The following is a 16558-nucleotide window of genomic DNA, read 5'->3' on the forward strand; positions in this document are numbered from 1 at the left end:
CGAAATAAATCATTTTTGTTAGTTTTTATTTTGTCACTGTAAACTTAGTCAAATGATAATTAGCACCCATTCTTTTCTTTGAGTGTAGGATGTGACATAAATTACCATACCAAACGTCCATAGTACAGTCATTATTAACTCAAAAAGGAAAACAAATTGTAAAAGAAAGCCTATATAAATAAAAGAAAGAAATTAAGTAAACACATCTGTTCAATTAAACAATAAATATAATGACATGCAAAGAGCCTAGAAGGACTTTTCTTAAAAGAAGAAAAATCTCAAACCACCGTCCATTTGTGGACAATTTATTCAATAAATGGCTGCTTACTAATAACAGAAAAGGAAAGATGAAGCTCGTGCCTTATAATCCCTATCTAAACCTTTCTTTAATGTACAAATTTCAAAACCTATATGCCAAATTTTCTCCTTTACCATCACTGTTATGTACACAATCCAGATTTCCTATTCCTATTACTTACTTCTACGAAAAATGTTTGTGCATTTGGTTGGGTAACAAAAACATTACCCTAAATTTTTTTTGTCAAAAGCCTCTGTTTAGTCTGAAAATAACTCTTCTAATTCTGTTCCTTCAGTCTTGGCTTGAACACCAACATCAGAGTCAGTGATGGACCCCAATCTTTTCTCTCCCAAATCGCCTACAACTTCTAAGAATTCCAACCCTGTCCAATCTTGTTCTTCTTCTGTTCCTGCTTGTTCATTTATCAAATTGTTGTTGCTTTCCTTAACATTTTCTCTATGATTGTCATTAATTTTGTTCACGACAGATGGATTTCTCCTTTCATTTGAGTTAGAATCCTCGCAAATGCAGGCTGATGGGTTTTCATGGAACTCGCCTCTTCCCGGCTTCACCTCATTTGGCTCTCCCATGAATCCTACTTGATAAGCTTGGACCTTGGATGAAAATTGTTGCCATGTCATGTTGTGTCGGTCTGTGAAGAGTCGGTACAGCTTTTTAGTGTTTGGTCGGATTGTTGGTTTGTGACCAAAGTATCTCCTGCAATAAAGAAATGTATTGTGTCAAAGCTTGAAATTGTATTAGTTGCTTAATGATGTTAGGAAGACCATCGATTAAGGGTGTGATGATCATGATGTGAATGTAGCACGTATACCTTCGACCTGCTAAAATCTTTGCCATGTTGCCATTGTTGTTTGTGACAAAAACATTGCTTTCGTCGCAAACAATGAAGTCTAGAGCAGCCATACGAGAAGAAAATGAAGAAAATGGTGCCAACTCTTCCTGGCTAGCTAGAGTCTCCTTAGTATGGAAATTTGGAAACATTACTTTGAGTGGAGCTAGAGTTTTCTCCCCTCCATACACTTCACCAGATGCCACATAAAGGTGTACGTCGCTTTGAAATCCCAGCCCTTGAAGCATGAGGGCGACTTCTTCCGGAGTGAGAGGGCATCTTCCTTGCCTTCGTTCCTTATCTGGATTGCTAGCCTGCAAATCATGAATTGAGTTTCATATCCCAATTTCCAATTTTCAGTCCAGGTTTAGTACGCATGTTTGGATAACTTTTCAAGTACTTGAAAACTTATTCCAAATGTTAGTGTTTCTCGAACAAAATGAAAGCTTACGTGCAAACTTTTCCATCTTTTTCGAATCTGTCCAAGTTCTTGCCTTTCAATTTCTCCTCCACCATAATAACATCCAGAAAATGCAAGCATGTCAGGCTCAAACCTATATGATCATACACCAAACTTACATCAACTGATATCCAATTCATCACTCATAAAAATGCTACAAAGATTCAAATCTAGATGTTTGGACAAGTAATCCCATCTAAATGGGAATAGAATGAATATAAAAATAAATTCGGCTAATCACATTATTAAATCTGCATTTACTTATAATCTTGTTAGGATAGATGCAAATTTTAGAAACAGGGTAAATGAGATAAGTTACTGACTACTGCTAGCACACTTTCAAACAGGTAAAGAATATTTGAATACATTACCTCAGATGTAGGGCAATAAAATGTTTGCTTTTCTTTCTCATTCTCTCAACCAATATTTTCCCCATTTCATTGATCTCATCAGTAAACTTTAAAGCATGATAGTTAACTCTGCATCTCAATTTCTGTAAGTCAGTTGTCAACTTATTTGAAAGCCTATAATCAAATTTTCCAAGCCGAACAGCCTGCACGGCACAGAAGAGAACCTCAAGAACTTGATCCAATATTTCAGTGACCTAAAAACCAATGAATCGTCCAAAGGTGCATATGTTTTGTATACTTACATGCTTCTTTTTAAGAACAGGAAGAACATGTGTCTCGTAGCATTTTGGATCACATTTCCTCGGAACACGCATGCTATGAGGAGTCAAAGGTTTCCCAACTTTGATTGGCAATTTTTTTACAATTTGAACATCTTTTGAGAGATATTTAATAAACCAGTCCACATCAAAAACTTCTGCAAAATTGCTGCAACAAACACCACAACTTGCACATAAGTACACCATTGGTTTACCAAAGTTTATTGCCACCAACATAATTAATCATATAACAAAAATAGCCTCAAATATACTGAAAAGTATTTGTTTTTATTTCGAACCTGCTATCCTTCCAAAATGAGTTTTGATCCAACTTGGGAACAACTAAAGTGGCATTCAAAATATAAGCTGCAACAACAGCATCTGTTATCTGCATCCATATTTTAAAGCATATTAGGATGAAATGAAAAAGAAAAAAAAAAACACATTTAAATAACTGTCTGTGGAATTTCATTTGATTCCAATAATTAAAAATTTTGATATGATTAAGGCCTAAAAACAAGGTCAGACTAGACGAAGCCTTCACAAAGTCAATTAAAAACTTACAAAAATAAAAAATAAAAAAACTAAGCCAGCCGATACATCGATTTCAATGGATAAAAAAATTAATTAGAATATATATTTTTTGAAATTTATTCGAGTCAACTAAAAGCCAACCAAATATTTGTTGGCCCTAAATCAAGAGTTACCCCAGTTCTTTGTTGATTAAGGCCTCCGCTTGTAGTAATCAACAAGTATCTATCGGGATCGGTTTTCTCAGCGGCGGCTGCAATTCATAGAACCCCCCCTCAGATTTAGGGAAATAAATTTATACGTTCAATTTGATAATCATCAATCATCGAATAATAAAAGCCTAAATTTTAGGAAATAAGTGAAATGGAGATTTTGATTCTTTACGTGTGAACTTCTTGCTGGCATTGCTACAACCATAGAAGAAACTGGATTGATCTGTAACCCACACATCACGTACAAATCTCTCTTCACTTTCCTAAACATTGATTTAACAAAAAAAAAACGGTGTTAGAAATTCCGAGAACCCTAAATTCTCCGCTAAACCAAATACATAAAATTCCATACCGAAACATCGAAGGATGATTTCAATTCCAAACCAGAATTCGATACACCCTCAATGCCTTGGTCTCTCTGAGAATTAATAATAAACAATATAGAGAATATAAAAGAAGAACATAATGAGGGATTAAAATAGGACAAAGAATAGCCGCACCGAGGTTCCGCCATGAAAGAGAGTTAAGTGAAGCTGATCACGATGAACAACAGGGGAAGAAAGGAGGAGAAAGAGAGCAACAAAGCAGAGGAAAACACAACCAGCAAGTGCAGAGATAAGCGGAAAGATATGGTAGTAGAAACGGCGGCGACGGAAGAAAACGTCACGTAGAAGCTGGTGAAGACCGGCGAGAGTTGTATCGGCTTCATTTCGCCGCTTCTTGGCCGTCATGACTATTCAAGAAACAGAGACGTAATACAAAATAGATATGAGGTGACAGCGGTGGTGGAGGTGGGGGCCGAGAGGAGGCTCCGATGAACAGTGGGGCGTTGGCTTTTGCAGAGGACCGAGTCGCCCCCTTTGGACGACGAGTATCTCAACGATCTATATAAACTTTCTCCCACAATTTAACAAAATAAATTAATTAATAAATTTTAGAGAGAGAGAGAGAGAGAGAGAGAGAGAGAAGAAGAAAGAGAATGTTGAAGTCTTTTAACTCAGTTCTCACCTCGAACTAATCGTATCCAAAATCTTTGTGTGGGGCGCTGCTATCCTGCGGCTGCTCACATCCTTTATTCATCTACCATACCATTTTTAAACCAACTTTCTAAATTTATTCTCTATTACGTTTTTATATCCGTTCCATTTTCATTTTCATCCCTCCAATCTCTCTTCTATTTTATTTTAAACCTTCTATTCTTAATCAATTTCAAAATTAACCTTCTTACTACTTTACTTATCACTCTTTTTTTCAACTACAACAATTACTACATATCAATTTCAATTTTATTTAAATATTGGTCTTCAACTATCTTTTTTTTAAAATTTTAAAACTAAAACACTAGTATAAATATTCATCTATTATTGTCTGTTTAGTTGTTAAGTCTTCAATTTGGTTTCCACTCCGTTTCATAAATTTTAAAATTCTATCCTTTTATCTTGATTTGGATTTTTGTTTTAATTTAGTTTCTAGAATTGACTAATTATATCTATTTATAAAAAAAATTACTGATTTTTTATTTTGGACGTTGAGGTGAATGAGTATCTCATGAATTCAAATTTTAAATTTAATTTCGATAGTGATCTGCATCATATAATTTAATTACCCATGCTTCTTTTAAATTAATCAATCAATATTGACATTAAAAAAATTAATTAATTATTTAATGAAAAATGAAAGTTGAAAATATTAAAAATGGGTGGAACAAATCAAAATAAAACTCAATTAAAAAGAATTTCAAAAACATTAATACTGTAAGATTAATGGAAAGTGGAGGGACTAAATTATAAAGCAAAATAAAAGGAAATATAAATTAATAAAGATAAAATTTATAAAACCATTAAAAAGAATAATAACAATTTTTAGAAAAATGGGGGATTGATGGAATCAAAGATCTAGTGGGAGAGATATTGCCGTCTCACCAAATTCAAACAAGATTGAAGATTTATCACTTTATCTTTTTCTTTTCTGAGTTGGAAACTTGAAATCTAATTTCGTTTTACTAATTATCAGAAAACGCCACGTGGATTAATGAAAAAAATAAATATATTTTTTAACTCTAATGTTTTTGTCTCTCCTTCTGTATTAATCCAATAACATACTAATTTATTAAAAAAAAAAAAAAAAAGTATTTTGTTAGTTTGTATTTGAAATCTACCTATTAGTTATGCTTCGTTGGAACTGTTATTTTAATAAATATTTTTTTTTATTTGTTTTCTTATTCAATTCAAGTATTGTTACTTTACTGTTAGATAATAGACAATTTGACCTAATATTAAATTGCAAAATGACAAAAATGTCCTCACAAAATATTTACCAAACGAAAAAAAGTTCAGACCAACTATGAAAAATAACAAAAATGCACATCTAATCTAAACGATGTAGTGTACTAATATCCTTTTTATTCAAAATGTACCAAAATTTGTTAGATTTGGTATACGATCTTGAATCAAATAACACCTTAAAAAAATGACATTTATAATTGACTGAAAATAAAGAACATAATTTCAAAATATATATATATAAAATTGCAAAGAAAAAAAAAGAAGGAAGATGAAAAGAAAAGAAAAATTGCATAAAAAGAACAATCATGACGTTTTTTCTTTTGTTTTAAATATTTGAGTGTTTTGTTATATTTATAAAAATTAACCTAGATTTTAAATTTCTTTTACTTACTACAGCCATGTGTTATTTGTGCTAAAAAAAACCATATTTATTTATTTATTTGAATACAATCTAGCCGTTTAAATATTATTTTGTAAATGTTGAGCGTAGATTTAATTAGATGATTATAATAAAGAAGTTGGCACAGATTATTAAGGGTTTTTTTCAAAAATATAACAAATCAAAAAAATATTTACACGGTATAAAATAATTTCGAAAACGAAAAAAACTCACAGACCCACGATATAAAATAGCGTCTACACGCGATTAATTGGCTACTCGCACACGTAATATATTTAGTAGACGATATTGTACAAGATAGTTTAGATTTAGATACACGATTTCTAGATTTGACTATTCTTTCGTACATGATCGTTTACGATTTTTTTTTCAAAATTATTTGGTATATCATGGTTTAGATTTGGCTACAAGATTGTTTAGATTTGACTATATGATCATTTAGATTTAGCTAAATTTAAATGATTATTTTTCAAAAAAAATTGTTAGATTTGGCTCTTCATTGGTAGATGATCATTTAGATTTGATCTTTTACCAAATCTAAACTATTTTTTTTCAAGATTCTTTGTATCCCTTAAGATTTGATATTTTTTTCAAGATTAGATTTGGTTGTAGCACAAGATGTTTTATATTTGTTAGATTTGGTTGTAGCCAAATCTAAACGTGTACCAATATCCCAACAATTTTTGTTCAAAATTGTGTACCAAGATCTTTTATATTAGTACACGATTTTGAACAACAAATAACAATTTGAAAAAAAAACAAAAGAAAAATAGGTCTTTTATATCTGGTACACGATCTTGAACCAAATAACAATTTGAAACAAATAAAAGAGAATTACAAAAGAAAAAGAGAAAAAGACAATGGAAAGGAAAAGAAAAATTGCAAAAGAAAGAAGTGGAAAAGAATGGAAAATTTGGGATATTTAAAAAATAATGGTAAACTTCAAGAGGCTTTTTGATTTTGTTACATGGATCATAAATTTTTGGTGTTTTGTTATATTTATGAAAATTTCCCAATTATTTATGATTCGACTTATGTTTAAATGCTCCTAATTCATATAAATTATACTCATTTTATCTAATATTCTTTAAAATAAATCATTTTAACAAGTAAAAAAAGTATATTATGTTTATTTTTTCAAGGTTTTCATCTTGAATTCTTCCATAGTGACAAGAAGTAACGTCACCCACCTCTTAAAGAAAGACAAGAAACGTTTATCAATTTTTTAACTTTGATGTTGCAGACATATTAGAGCAGCTTTTGGAAAAGCAACTTATTCAATTGTCGAAATCCAAATAACCAGAACAAGCAGAAAAAATAAATGATCTTAACTACTGCAAATATCATCAAGTAGTTAGGTCATCCAATTGAAGTACTTTGTGCTTAAGAAGCTAATTTTAAAGTTAACTTATGAAATGAAGATTGAGTTGGACATTGATGAAATAGCTTAAACAAATCGTGTTTAGGTGGCGATAATTTCTAAGTGTTCCATCATTGATAGCATCTCACAATAAAAACAAAAAAACCCTGATTTAGTTTGAAATCTTTGAACCTATAGTTGTTTGACTCCAACAAAAAACATTATGATGACAGACTCTTAAAACAAAGTCGAACCTGTTGAAGATGATGACAAATGGTGGATTCTTGTGACTCGTTAAAAGAAAGAAAATTCAAGTTTCGTTCAAAAGAAATTGCTTCTCCATCAACATTACAAAAAAGAAGCAACACTCATAAAAAGAATGGGAAGAGAAAGAAGAAAACATTGGAAGACGATGATCTCCCCCAACCTCAATGGCCAATAACTTTGTCAAGGTTCCTTCCAAGAAACTTCCTTGACGATCATTCAGAGAAGTATTAGAAGTCATGTTGTTAGTATAGTAGAAATCGATGACAATCATGCATCTTGTGAAGAAGTTGATGATTAAGGATAGCTAGGGTTTTTTAACATAAAATATCATGGTCGTGTAGAAACTGGATGCATGAAGATAACAAAGAAAATTGGTCATATAGTCTATAGTCTAAAATTGTCTTAAGATTGTTATCAAAAGCACAACCATATCAAGTATAAATATATATATAACACGTATAATATAACGTGAGCCCATCAAATTCACATTATCTCCTTAAGACAATTTTACTCACCCTATTGTTGGAGTTTCAAAAGTAATTGTCCCTCAAGATAGAATATATCATCTTTCTTCTAGAAGTAGCACCAAGTCCAAAACATCGACGAACGAAATTTTGTGGATGTACTGAGAAATACTTTTTGGAGAAGACAAAAGATTGTGGAAACAAAAATTGCTCTCACAAACTGAGAGAGCGCTTAATTTAAAGACTTATTGTGGCCATTTGAATAGTCGCGCCCTTTCTCTAATTTGGTAATTCTCATGAAGTGAAGCAACCATTTCATGAGGGACATCATTTATTCAAACATATTCTTCTAAGACTCTCAACTTGAAGAACATCAAGCGCTCCATTTCCATATATCAAATATACACATTCAGCTAAGAGATCATCAAAGAATAAAGTACTTAAAGATTGAACCATATCACATCAAATCAACACAAGTTAAATCCCACGAAATCCATTTCTCTAGAATCCTCGTGTGCACAATAATAATTGATATTTTTTTTATGTAAACAAAAATACGCATGTACTATACTAAAAAATACCTAATCAAGAATTTAGTTTAAAGACTATATTTATAACATTGGTTTGGTTCGAATTTCATTTGTTTTTCCAACAAAAATCTAATCCAAACCTAACTCTTTTGGTTTTCTCCACTACAAAGGGAGAAGTAGAATGTGATATTAAAAAGTCAAACCAAACCATTGGATTGTTTATTTGGATTTTTATAGGCAATTTAATTTTTAATTTTTTGTTTTGCCCAGAGAATCTTTGTACATTTCTTGTTATTTAGTGAAATGTTTGAGAACTGAAATCAGGGCAATGAATGTACTCCCAAGAATTCACAAAGGTTTGAAAATTCTTAATAATATGTTATCAAATGAAAAATTGCATTAGATGATAAAAAAAAAATTAGAAAAAAACGGCTTATAACACATATTTTTTTCATATTGCAAATTTGGAAAATATAATGATAATTAGACGATAATCTAATTTTAAATTGATTACTTTTGCAATTTTGAGATGTAAATGACATGATTATATTATCATAATTTTTGTTTTGTTGCAAACTTTCATTCCTCAATTATATAAAACTTGTGAAAGGTCAAACTTAAATAGCGAAAGGGTGAAATAAAAGGTGGAAGACTGTTGGTGATTGGGCAGAAAATTACATAATTGGTAAAGTATGGTGTGAGCGGTAACATGAGAACACCCACACTCCACGGAATTTGTAATATCTTAATTTTGCGGGGAAGAGCCAAAGCGTAGTGCTTGGGTCAGGTTTGTCTTTCAATGTTTCACGTGCAGCTCACGTGGCTTCACAAATCGCATTTCATTTTATTATCATTATTGTTATTTTGGAGCCTCGGAACACGGCTGACGCAGAATCATGGCGCGTGTTTTGATTGGCCAGTTAGAAGACAACAGGACACCAGGTGAAATGATGAGGAGTTTACAAGACACGCGCTCTGGCGCTCGTGGAAAGAGAATCAACCCGGGAGTCATGACGTTTGCCGATTTGAGTTTGTTTTATTTTTTGGTTTAAAATATTGTTCGACTGATTTTTTCCTTTTTGTGATAATTTGAATGTGTTAAATCCACGTGGGTTTGCTTCATAGAGTTGCAATGTATCAATGCCTTATCTCTTTTCCAAAATTTAAAATTCAAAATTAAAACAAAATCACAATCTAAGTAAAGAATAATTTATCTCCACAAAATTCCACTTTTCTTATTCAAAAAGTCTGTGAATTCTGTTATTTGCCCTCATTAAAGCTTACTTCCATCTTCCATCATTTGAATAACAATTCTGGAATTTCAAAAAGTTTCTGTGTTTATTTTTGTGAATTTAGCTACGGATTTGGCATCCAACCTCACTTAAGTAAAAAATAAAAAACTACTCACTATTTCAATCTACCAATAATTTCACACATTTTTTATCTCCTTATTTCCATTAACTTTCATGATGTAATAATTAACAATTTAACTCTAAAAATAACCTCAAACAAAACATACTGATATTTTAAAATTTTAGTTTAGTTCTACCCTTAGAAATCAAGGGTCACAAGCACAACCAAAAAAAATTTAGTTCAACTGACACATGTATGTACCTGAAAACAAGATATTTCAAGTTCTAATTCCGAATTAATATCAAGAATAATGAGTTTTTAAACTACCCTATAAAACAGGGTACCTAGAAAAGTTATAACATAAATGGGGTTGAGATCGAAACTGTTGTAAAAAAATGGGGTAGTTTTTCGCGTTGAAGGAAGTCGTGTACAACTCAACTTCCTAAAAAAAATTCCAAAAAGTTAGTCCATTATTTGAAATCTAAACGATAGTTAAGAACTTTGGACTCAAAGAGAAAGAATGCATAAGGAAACACCATACTTAAACACCAATTCTAAATGATTTTGATACACAAGTTGAAAAATGTGTGAATATCAACATACTCAACTCTGGTACAGAAAATCTAAATCAAATTCCTCATATAAAAAAAAGTAGCTCAAATAAATAAGGAACTGGATATAATCAAAAGGAAGATGTTAAGAAGATTTAGAATATTTTTGTTAAAGCCAAAAACACAATTGAAAACCAAAAGCCAATTATGACTGAAACAATTTCCCACTAAAAAGATCCAAAACATGGGTTTGTGATTACTGTGGAAAGTATGGTCATATAATATCATTTTGCTACGAACTTCTTAAAATGAATGCCTATCAATATTCCACTCAAACAAATGCCTATACATACCCAAACAACCAAAAATGAAATGGAGATTAAAATCCACTTCCAATAAATGCAATGTTGCCTTTACTATTGAATTTTATGTCCTAAAACTCGTAGATCGTAAATGTAGTTTGTTGATCGTTATTAATAAAGTATTATTATTATTATATCAATAAAGTGTTATTGATTATATTATTAGTTTTGTCTTAAATAACGTAATTTCAATAAACTAACATCCTAAGTTGTTTGATGAGTCTTGAATAGTATGTAGAGACATATATACATGGATAAATGTTCGAGATACAACTTAAAGGGTCTATAGTATAAGGATAAAACTGAGTACCTTATCCTAGTAACACTATAGATATAACTCACTTTGTATTTGATAAAAACACAATGATCCAACACGTTCATGTAGGTGACATGCGAGTGAGGGTATCATATGCAATGAGTTTGCATAAGACTGGACCACAAAATAGTAACCACTAGATGTAACTTCGTTAACTAGTTAGGTTTCAATTTCATTAGGATGACCTAGGTAACTTAGTCTTAATCCTGAGTGTATTATGAATTTCTATTCATGAGGGATTGTCTTTTGATTTGTACGGGTGAGAGTGGTCAGATTGCCGAATCAATATGCTTATCATTTTGGAGACAAGACCGAGTGGAGAATTAGAAATATAATCACACAAGATAAAGTTCACTCATTTTCAACTTTAGGGTAAGTAGATGAGTGTATCCTTAAATTGTGTCTCTGAAACTTGAACAAAGAGTGTTTTCTTAAATTGTGCCTCTGAAACTTGAACAAATTGGGACTTGTCACGGCCCGACACATATCTTTTCTTTCCATTTTAGTACTTTATGAAGTGTTGCATGGACATTCTTAATCTTATTGTCGAAAGTCCTACATTATCAATACAATGCACTTTTATCCACTGTCTCTATTTCATTTCTTTATTATCCATCTTGTTGATGTGTTTTAAGTAGTTTAAGTTTATGCTTTGAACTTGATAAGGATTCTTTAGTTATAAGTCTTATCGTGTTTAGTTGAACTCGATTCAATTGCTTGCACTAAAAGAAACCTGGGAACGACCGACGTAGATAAGTGTCAACGAAGAATACAGAACACGTCGGCCAAACTATTGTCTATGAAATTATAGATGTCGGCAACGACATTGAGAAAAATCCATCGATGAAACATTGACCAACATTGTGATGGCCCATGTTGGAAAAACCTTATCTCCAACGCAGAGAAATCCAACACGTAGAGGATGTCAGTAACTAGCTAAAGCCGACGTGACCGTTGTACATCAGAATAACTAATTTCGATGTCGCATCAGGAATAGGTTTTCCCGACGCATGGCCAAGACGTTGGGGAAAGTGACCTATACCAACATTGGTGGTGCATCGACAAAGATTTAGTTTTTATTTTATTATTTTGTTGTTGTTAGTGTTGAATATTGTCTTGGTTTCCTCATTTGGCAAGAAACATAATGTGCAATAAGTTATAAAATTTAAGAAATTACAATTAATAATAATTCGAGTAGTACGATATATATGTTGAAAACATACAAATAATATGCTAAAAAGGTTTAAAAAGAATTACATTAAAGTAAACAAAAACCTACACCTATCTTCTAGATATCCAATAGTCGTGAATGCCACATAAAAAATGTAAAACCTACAAATGACATAAATGTATAGTTAGAATACCACAATCCAAAATCCAACAAATTAAATGTTAAAAAGTACATACCCCAAGTGTTCACAACCCTCTATTTTACTGACTCATATCCTCGATCCTCCTCCTCATCTCTTCCATTTGTCGTGCATAGTTTTCTTCCATTCTTCGAACTGTTTCTTTCATTTGTCTATCACGGTCTACTATTTGTTGATCAAGATTTACCACTAGTCGATCCCGCTCCTCTCTTAGTCTTTGTTCTTCAATCATGCGGTTAGCGTGTTCAAGATGTCCTTACGTTGGCTAACCTCCGCAATGTGTGTCTGGTGGTCATAAGAGAAGGAAGAAGCGGAAGCATAACTTTTTTGCACTTGAGTTTGGGACCCCATCCAAGACCTTTTGAGTAGCTCGATCGTCTACTCAAGACAGTCTCGTGTATCTTGTTCCAAAGAGTGGTTGATAACTCTCTGAGATGGGTTGGAACTGAAGTTCCAACATTTGATTCTGCACAATAATACAAGTTGAGGTTATGAGAGATTATCGAAATTTAAATAGAAAGTAATAAAAAGTTTTGGTGAACTTACATGTGCGTCATCTGCTGTCGATGAAATAACCTCGCCAATCCTACTAGCGTGTGTCTCTTGAAACAACTCCACACGGTCCGATGGGTGATTGCATTCTACAGTGAGCTCGAATTTTCGCTAAAGGAACGACTTGGATCCGCTCTTGTGGTTGTAAGGCTGAAACAGCCTTACAAGCAGTTGATTGCTCCTACAATCAGATGAAATGTAAAACGTTATATTCAAACAAAAATTAAAATGAATTACTGTTAATTGATTTTAAGGTAGATGATATAAATCGCCTTTAACTGTCGAGTCATGTAATGGTCACAAAGAAAGTGTCAATCTGGGCAATGGGTTTGGACGTGCTTCTTTAGGGTCGTTGTACTTCTTGGTTTTCTTCCTTGAATTCCTTCCATACGTTGAGCATTTGATGTCAACAACCGATTAAAAGATCCAACACGAACCATTGCTACAAAAGAAATAGATTTGATAATTAGTTTTTTACATACGTAGGTTTAACATATATATATGTTAAAAAATTTGCATACTTACTTCTAGGCCGTCCTTGACGACCTCAATACACTCTTTGGGGTACATCTGCCCATTTTAGGGTATGGATTGGAAACGTGTCTCGTGTTAACACACCGATAGTGTCGCTGAAACGAGGGGCGTGTGGCGAGACAAGTTTGTCCCCTCTTGGAGGGATTGAAATGGGAATCCTCCTATTTTACTGTATATATCTCTCCAACTCAATGTTCCTAGAGTGTTATTGCCTCCTCAAAACGGGAGTGGGAAAGGGTTGAGATGGCTTTACAAAAAAAAAAAAAAAAACATGTCCAAACGCCTCCAGAATTGAAGTGTTGCCCACCAAGGACGATTCTCCTGCGTTATCTAACGCCTCCAAATTGAGAAAAATGTTTGCATCATGATTACCAATCGAGAAGCTAGACATAATTCCTGCAGATATGTCTCATTTTCTTCTCAGCTTTAGTCTCATTTTCTTCGAAGAAAAATTTCAGTGGGGTCGTATTTATGATTGTAAATTCTTTGATGACACTATCTTTAATCTCTTAAGTGCCTTTGATTTCTTTCTTCTCTTTTTTTTTTTAATTTATAAGATTAAGAAATTTTTAGTTCCCCTACTAGTGATGCTCAACTCCATGTCTTGGGCACAAGTTGTCAATTCTTCCAATGTACTTAGTTTTATTAATTCCTTGCAATATTTAGAGAAGCTCCTAGTGCATACCTTAGGTGCACATCTCCACTGCACACAGTTCTATGAGTTTGTCTTTGCAATATAGACATAGAGCTCTTCAATGATTTATGTAGTCGATAATTGACTCTTCCTTCTCCAGTACTACAAAAAAGACATTACTTGACACGTGCAGTTTAGGTTATAAGTTCTAATAAAAATTGTCAAGTAAAATGAAAAAAAATGTTAAAAATAATAAAAAAGTGGAAAAATGCAAAAAAATTCAATAAAAAAGTGTCGAGTCTAGTTTTATTTAAAAAGTAAAAAGTTATCTATTTCTAAATAATTTTTCCTCATTTTCTTTAAAAAATTTATCCTTGAATCTCCATTGTTTTCTCTTTCCAAATTTTTATCCGCACCATTTATCGTTTTCTTATTCCTTTTCCACAAGACTCCAAATAGGATTTTAATTTCTTCTTCCCTTCCCTCACACGAGTTTTCCTTTCTTTTCTTCTTCCCCCACGATCTATCTCACAATCAACGCGGGCCCAAGCTCCCATTGTCTGTCGTGACGTTGTGGACTGTATTGTATCATCACAGACCAAAGCAGACGGTGAGGTTCACTTCTTCGCTTCTCTTGTTCTTTTCTTTGCTCCAACATACTTCGTCGCAGACCAAGACATTCCATGGTACTATTCTGAAACGGATCTGCGGAAGAAAATTAGAAGAAATATGCGGAAGCTGATGCATGCCAGATTCAAATCATCTCCATTGTTGAAGGAACTTTTAGAGCAATCGAAGATGAACAAGTAAAAGTAAAACAAGAATTTGCTATGTTTTTCTTTCTTTCGTACCTTTTTTTTTTTCAGGTTTCAACCCAAATTTGGTTAACGAATTTCTTTTTTTTTTCTTTTAGTTAATCTCATGGACTTATTGTAATCATACTGAGTTTCATGCGATTCTTATACCCACTGTTCAATTCCAACATGAATTCTTCAGTTCAGTTTGTTGAGTTGGAGGTTTGATATGGATGATGTGTTCAATTTAAAAACAAAGGAGAAACACCCCAGTATTGGTCTGCGGAACAATTCGTATTAACCAGTAAAGGAGAACATCATATTCTCAAAATAGATCGTAAAGTTACACTTATGGCTTTCTTGTTCTTTTTCTAGTTTTGAGTTTAGATGTAAGAGCTAATTTGAGCTTAGGGTGACGAGAGTGCCAAACATTTTTCTTCCTTCTTTTTGAGTTAATAAACTCAAGGGTTGGTGAGAGATTTCAAGTTCTGACTTCTTGTTTACATGTTTCAACTAGGTATGTTGAATCAACTCATTCGTAGTTTGTTGGAATTCTTTTATGAATTGACTGTTTTTGTAGAAATTTTGTTGTATCAGCTTAATCCGTTCACAATCTTCCTGTAAATTCTTGAAAAGTTTTGTTTGATCGTTATCAATAAGAAATACATTTCTTTGTGAACTAAATCTTCAATTCCTTGATAGTTTTTGAAGTCATATTTAGGGTTTGTCAATGTTCATATACTCCGGCAAAATACAGTGAAATTTGGCAATTCTTCAAAAAAGCAATATTTTCTTGAATACGAAACAAAACCCAAAAACAAATTGTTGTCATGAGCAAAAGTTTTTATTTTCCAATGTCTATTTTTTTATGTACCTTTTTACATATAGCACTACAAGAAATAACATATACGATAGCTAACGAAAAATGTTATGATAGACTTTTATAGCCTTTTTCGAAAGTCCTGACAGTCCATGTTATTAAAAATTTTGAACTTTTTATAACGTTTTCTGAAGCTATAATGAGTGTTATTGTAGGGTATAAAGATATAGCTTATATATGTTGCTATAAAAACATTTCATAGCATTTTTTATTAGAGCTATCATAAGTTTATATAGCTTAAACAATGTGCTATCTATAACATATAATAGCATTTTTTTCAATGCTATAATATAGTATTTACAGCTTTAATATTAAGCTATAATAATGTCATTTAATCCTTTTCAATTATTATAATAATTATAATAACCTTTTAATTGCATTTCCTTTTTTGCTATATAAATGTCTCCGTAGCTTTAACTTATGGCGATGAAAGAGATAACTTTATTTTCAAATTTTATTTTGAATTAATTAGCTTTTAATAAATTTTAGTTTAAGCACTCAACTTTAGTTAAATCTACACATAAATGCTTTTTAACCAATAAATACTAATAACTTTCATTCATAATCTATTAAAATTACAAAAAAAAAAAAAAATTCAGCAATTTAATAAACTTAATAATACAAAGGTAAGTAAAATATTGAGTGATGAATGTACCAACAACACAAGTTTGACAATGCTAAACTAATAGAACATACAAGCAAAACCATATCATGTAAGCGCTCATTTATTTCATTTAAGCCACAACAAAATTTTGAACTTGATTTGACCCACAAGATTATGGATGGAAATATGACACGAAATATTGTGTTGAATTTGTTTGATCTTCAAAATAGGGACGGTTGCATGAGAGATTAGATTAGTTGTAGCTTGTATCATCCACCTGAAAA

At 32.0% G+C, this 16558-nt stretch overlaps 1 protein-coding gene across 3 annotated transcripts; it reads right to left on the reverse strand.

Moving 5' to 3' along the window:
- Nucleotides 1-192: 192 nt before the first annotated feature.
- LOC101211087 (protein ROOT HAIR SPECIFIC 17) lies at nucleotides 193-4123 on the reverse strand. 3 transcript variants are annotated; one of them, XM_031886522.1, is made up of 11 exons: nucleotides 4027-4123; nucleotides 3519-3911; nucleotides 3371-3436; nucleotides 3191-3281; nucleotides 2983-3059; nucleotides 2575-2663; nucleotides 2261-2444; nucleotides 1980-2161; nucleotides 1600-1702; nucleotides 1131-1462; nucleotides 193-1015 (listed from the first exon to the last, which is right to left on the reverse strand). In XM_031886522.1, the coding sequence occupies exons 2-11, from the start codon at nucleotides 3747-3749 to the stop codon at nucleotides 556-558; spliced, it is 1815 nt and encodes a 604-aa protein (XP_031742382.1). In that variant the 5' UTR covers nucleotides 3750-3911; nucleotides 4027-4123; the 3' UTR covers nucleotides 193-555. The 3 variants fall into 3 exon arrangements, with proteins under 3 accessions (XP_031742382.1, XP_004139967.1, XP_031742383.1); XM_004139919.3 differs by lacking the exon at nucleotides 4027-4123 and having other exon boundaries at nucleotides 3519-3988; XM_031886523.1 differs by lacking the exons at nucleotides 3371-3436; nucleotides 4027-4123 and having other exon boundaries at nucleotides 3519-3988.
- Nucleotides 4124-16558: the final 12435 nt, after the last annotated feature.

This window comes from Cucumis sativus, chromosome 6 (assembly GCF_000004075.3).
Source record: "Cucumis sativus cultivar 9930 chromosome 6, Cucumber_9930_V3, whole genome shotgun sequence".
Classification (NCBI taxonomy): Eukaryota; Viridiplantae; Streptophyta; class Magnoliopsida; order Cucurbitales; family Cucurbitaceae; genus Cucumis; species Cucumis sativus.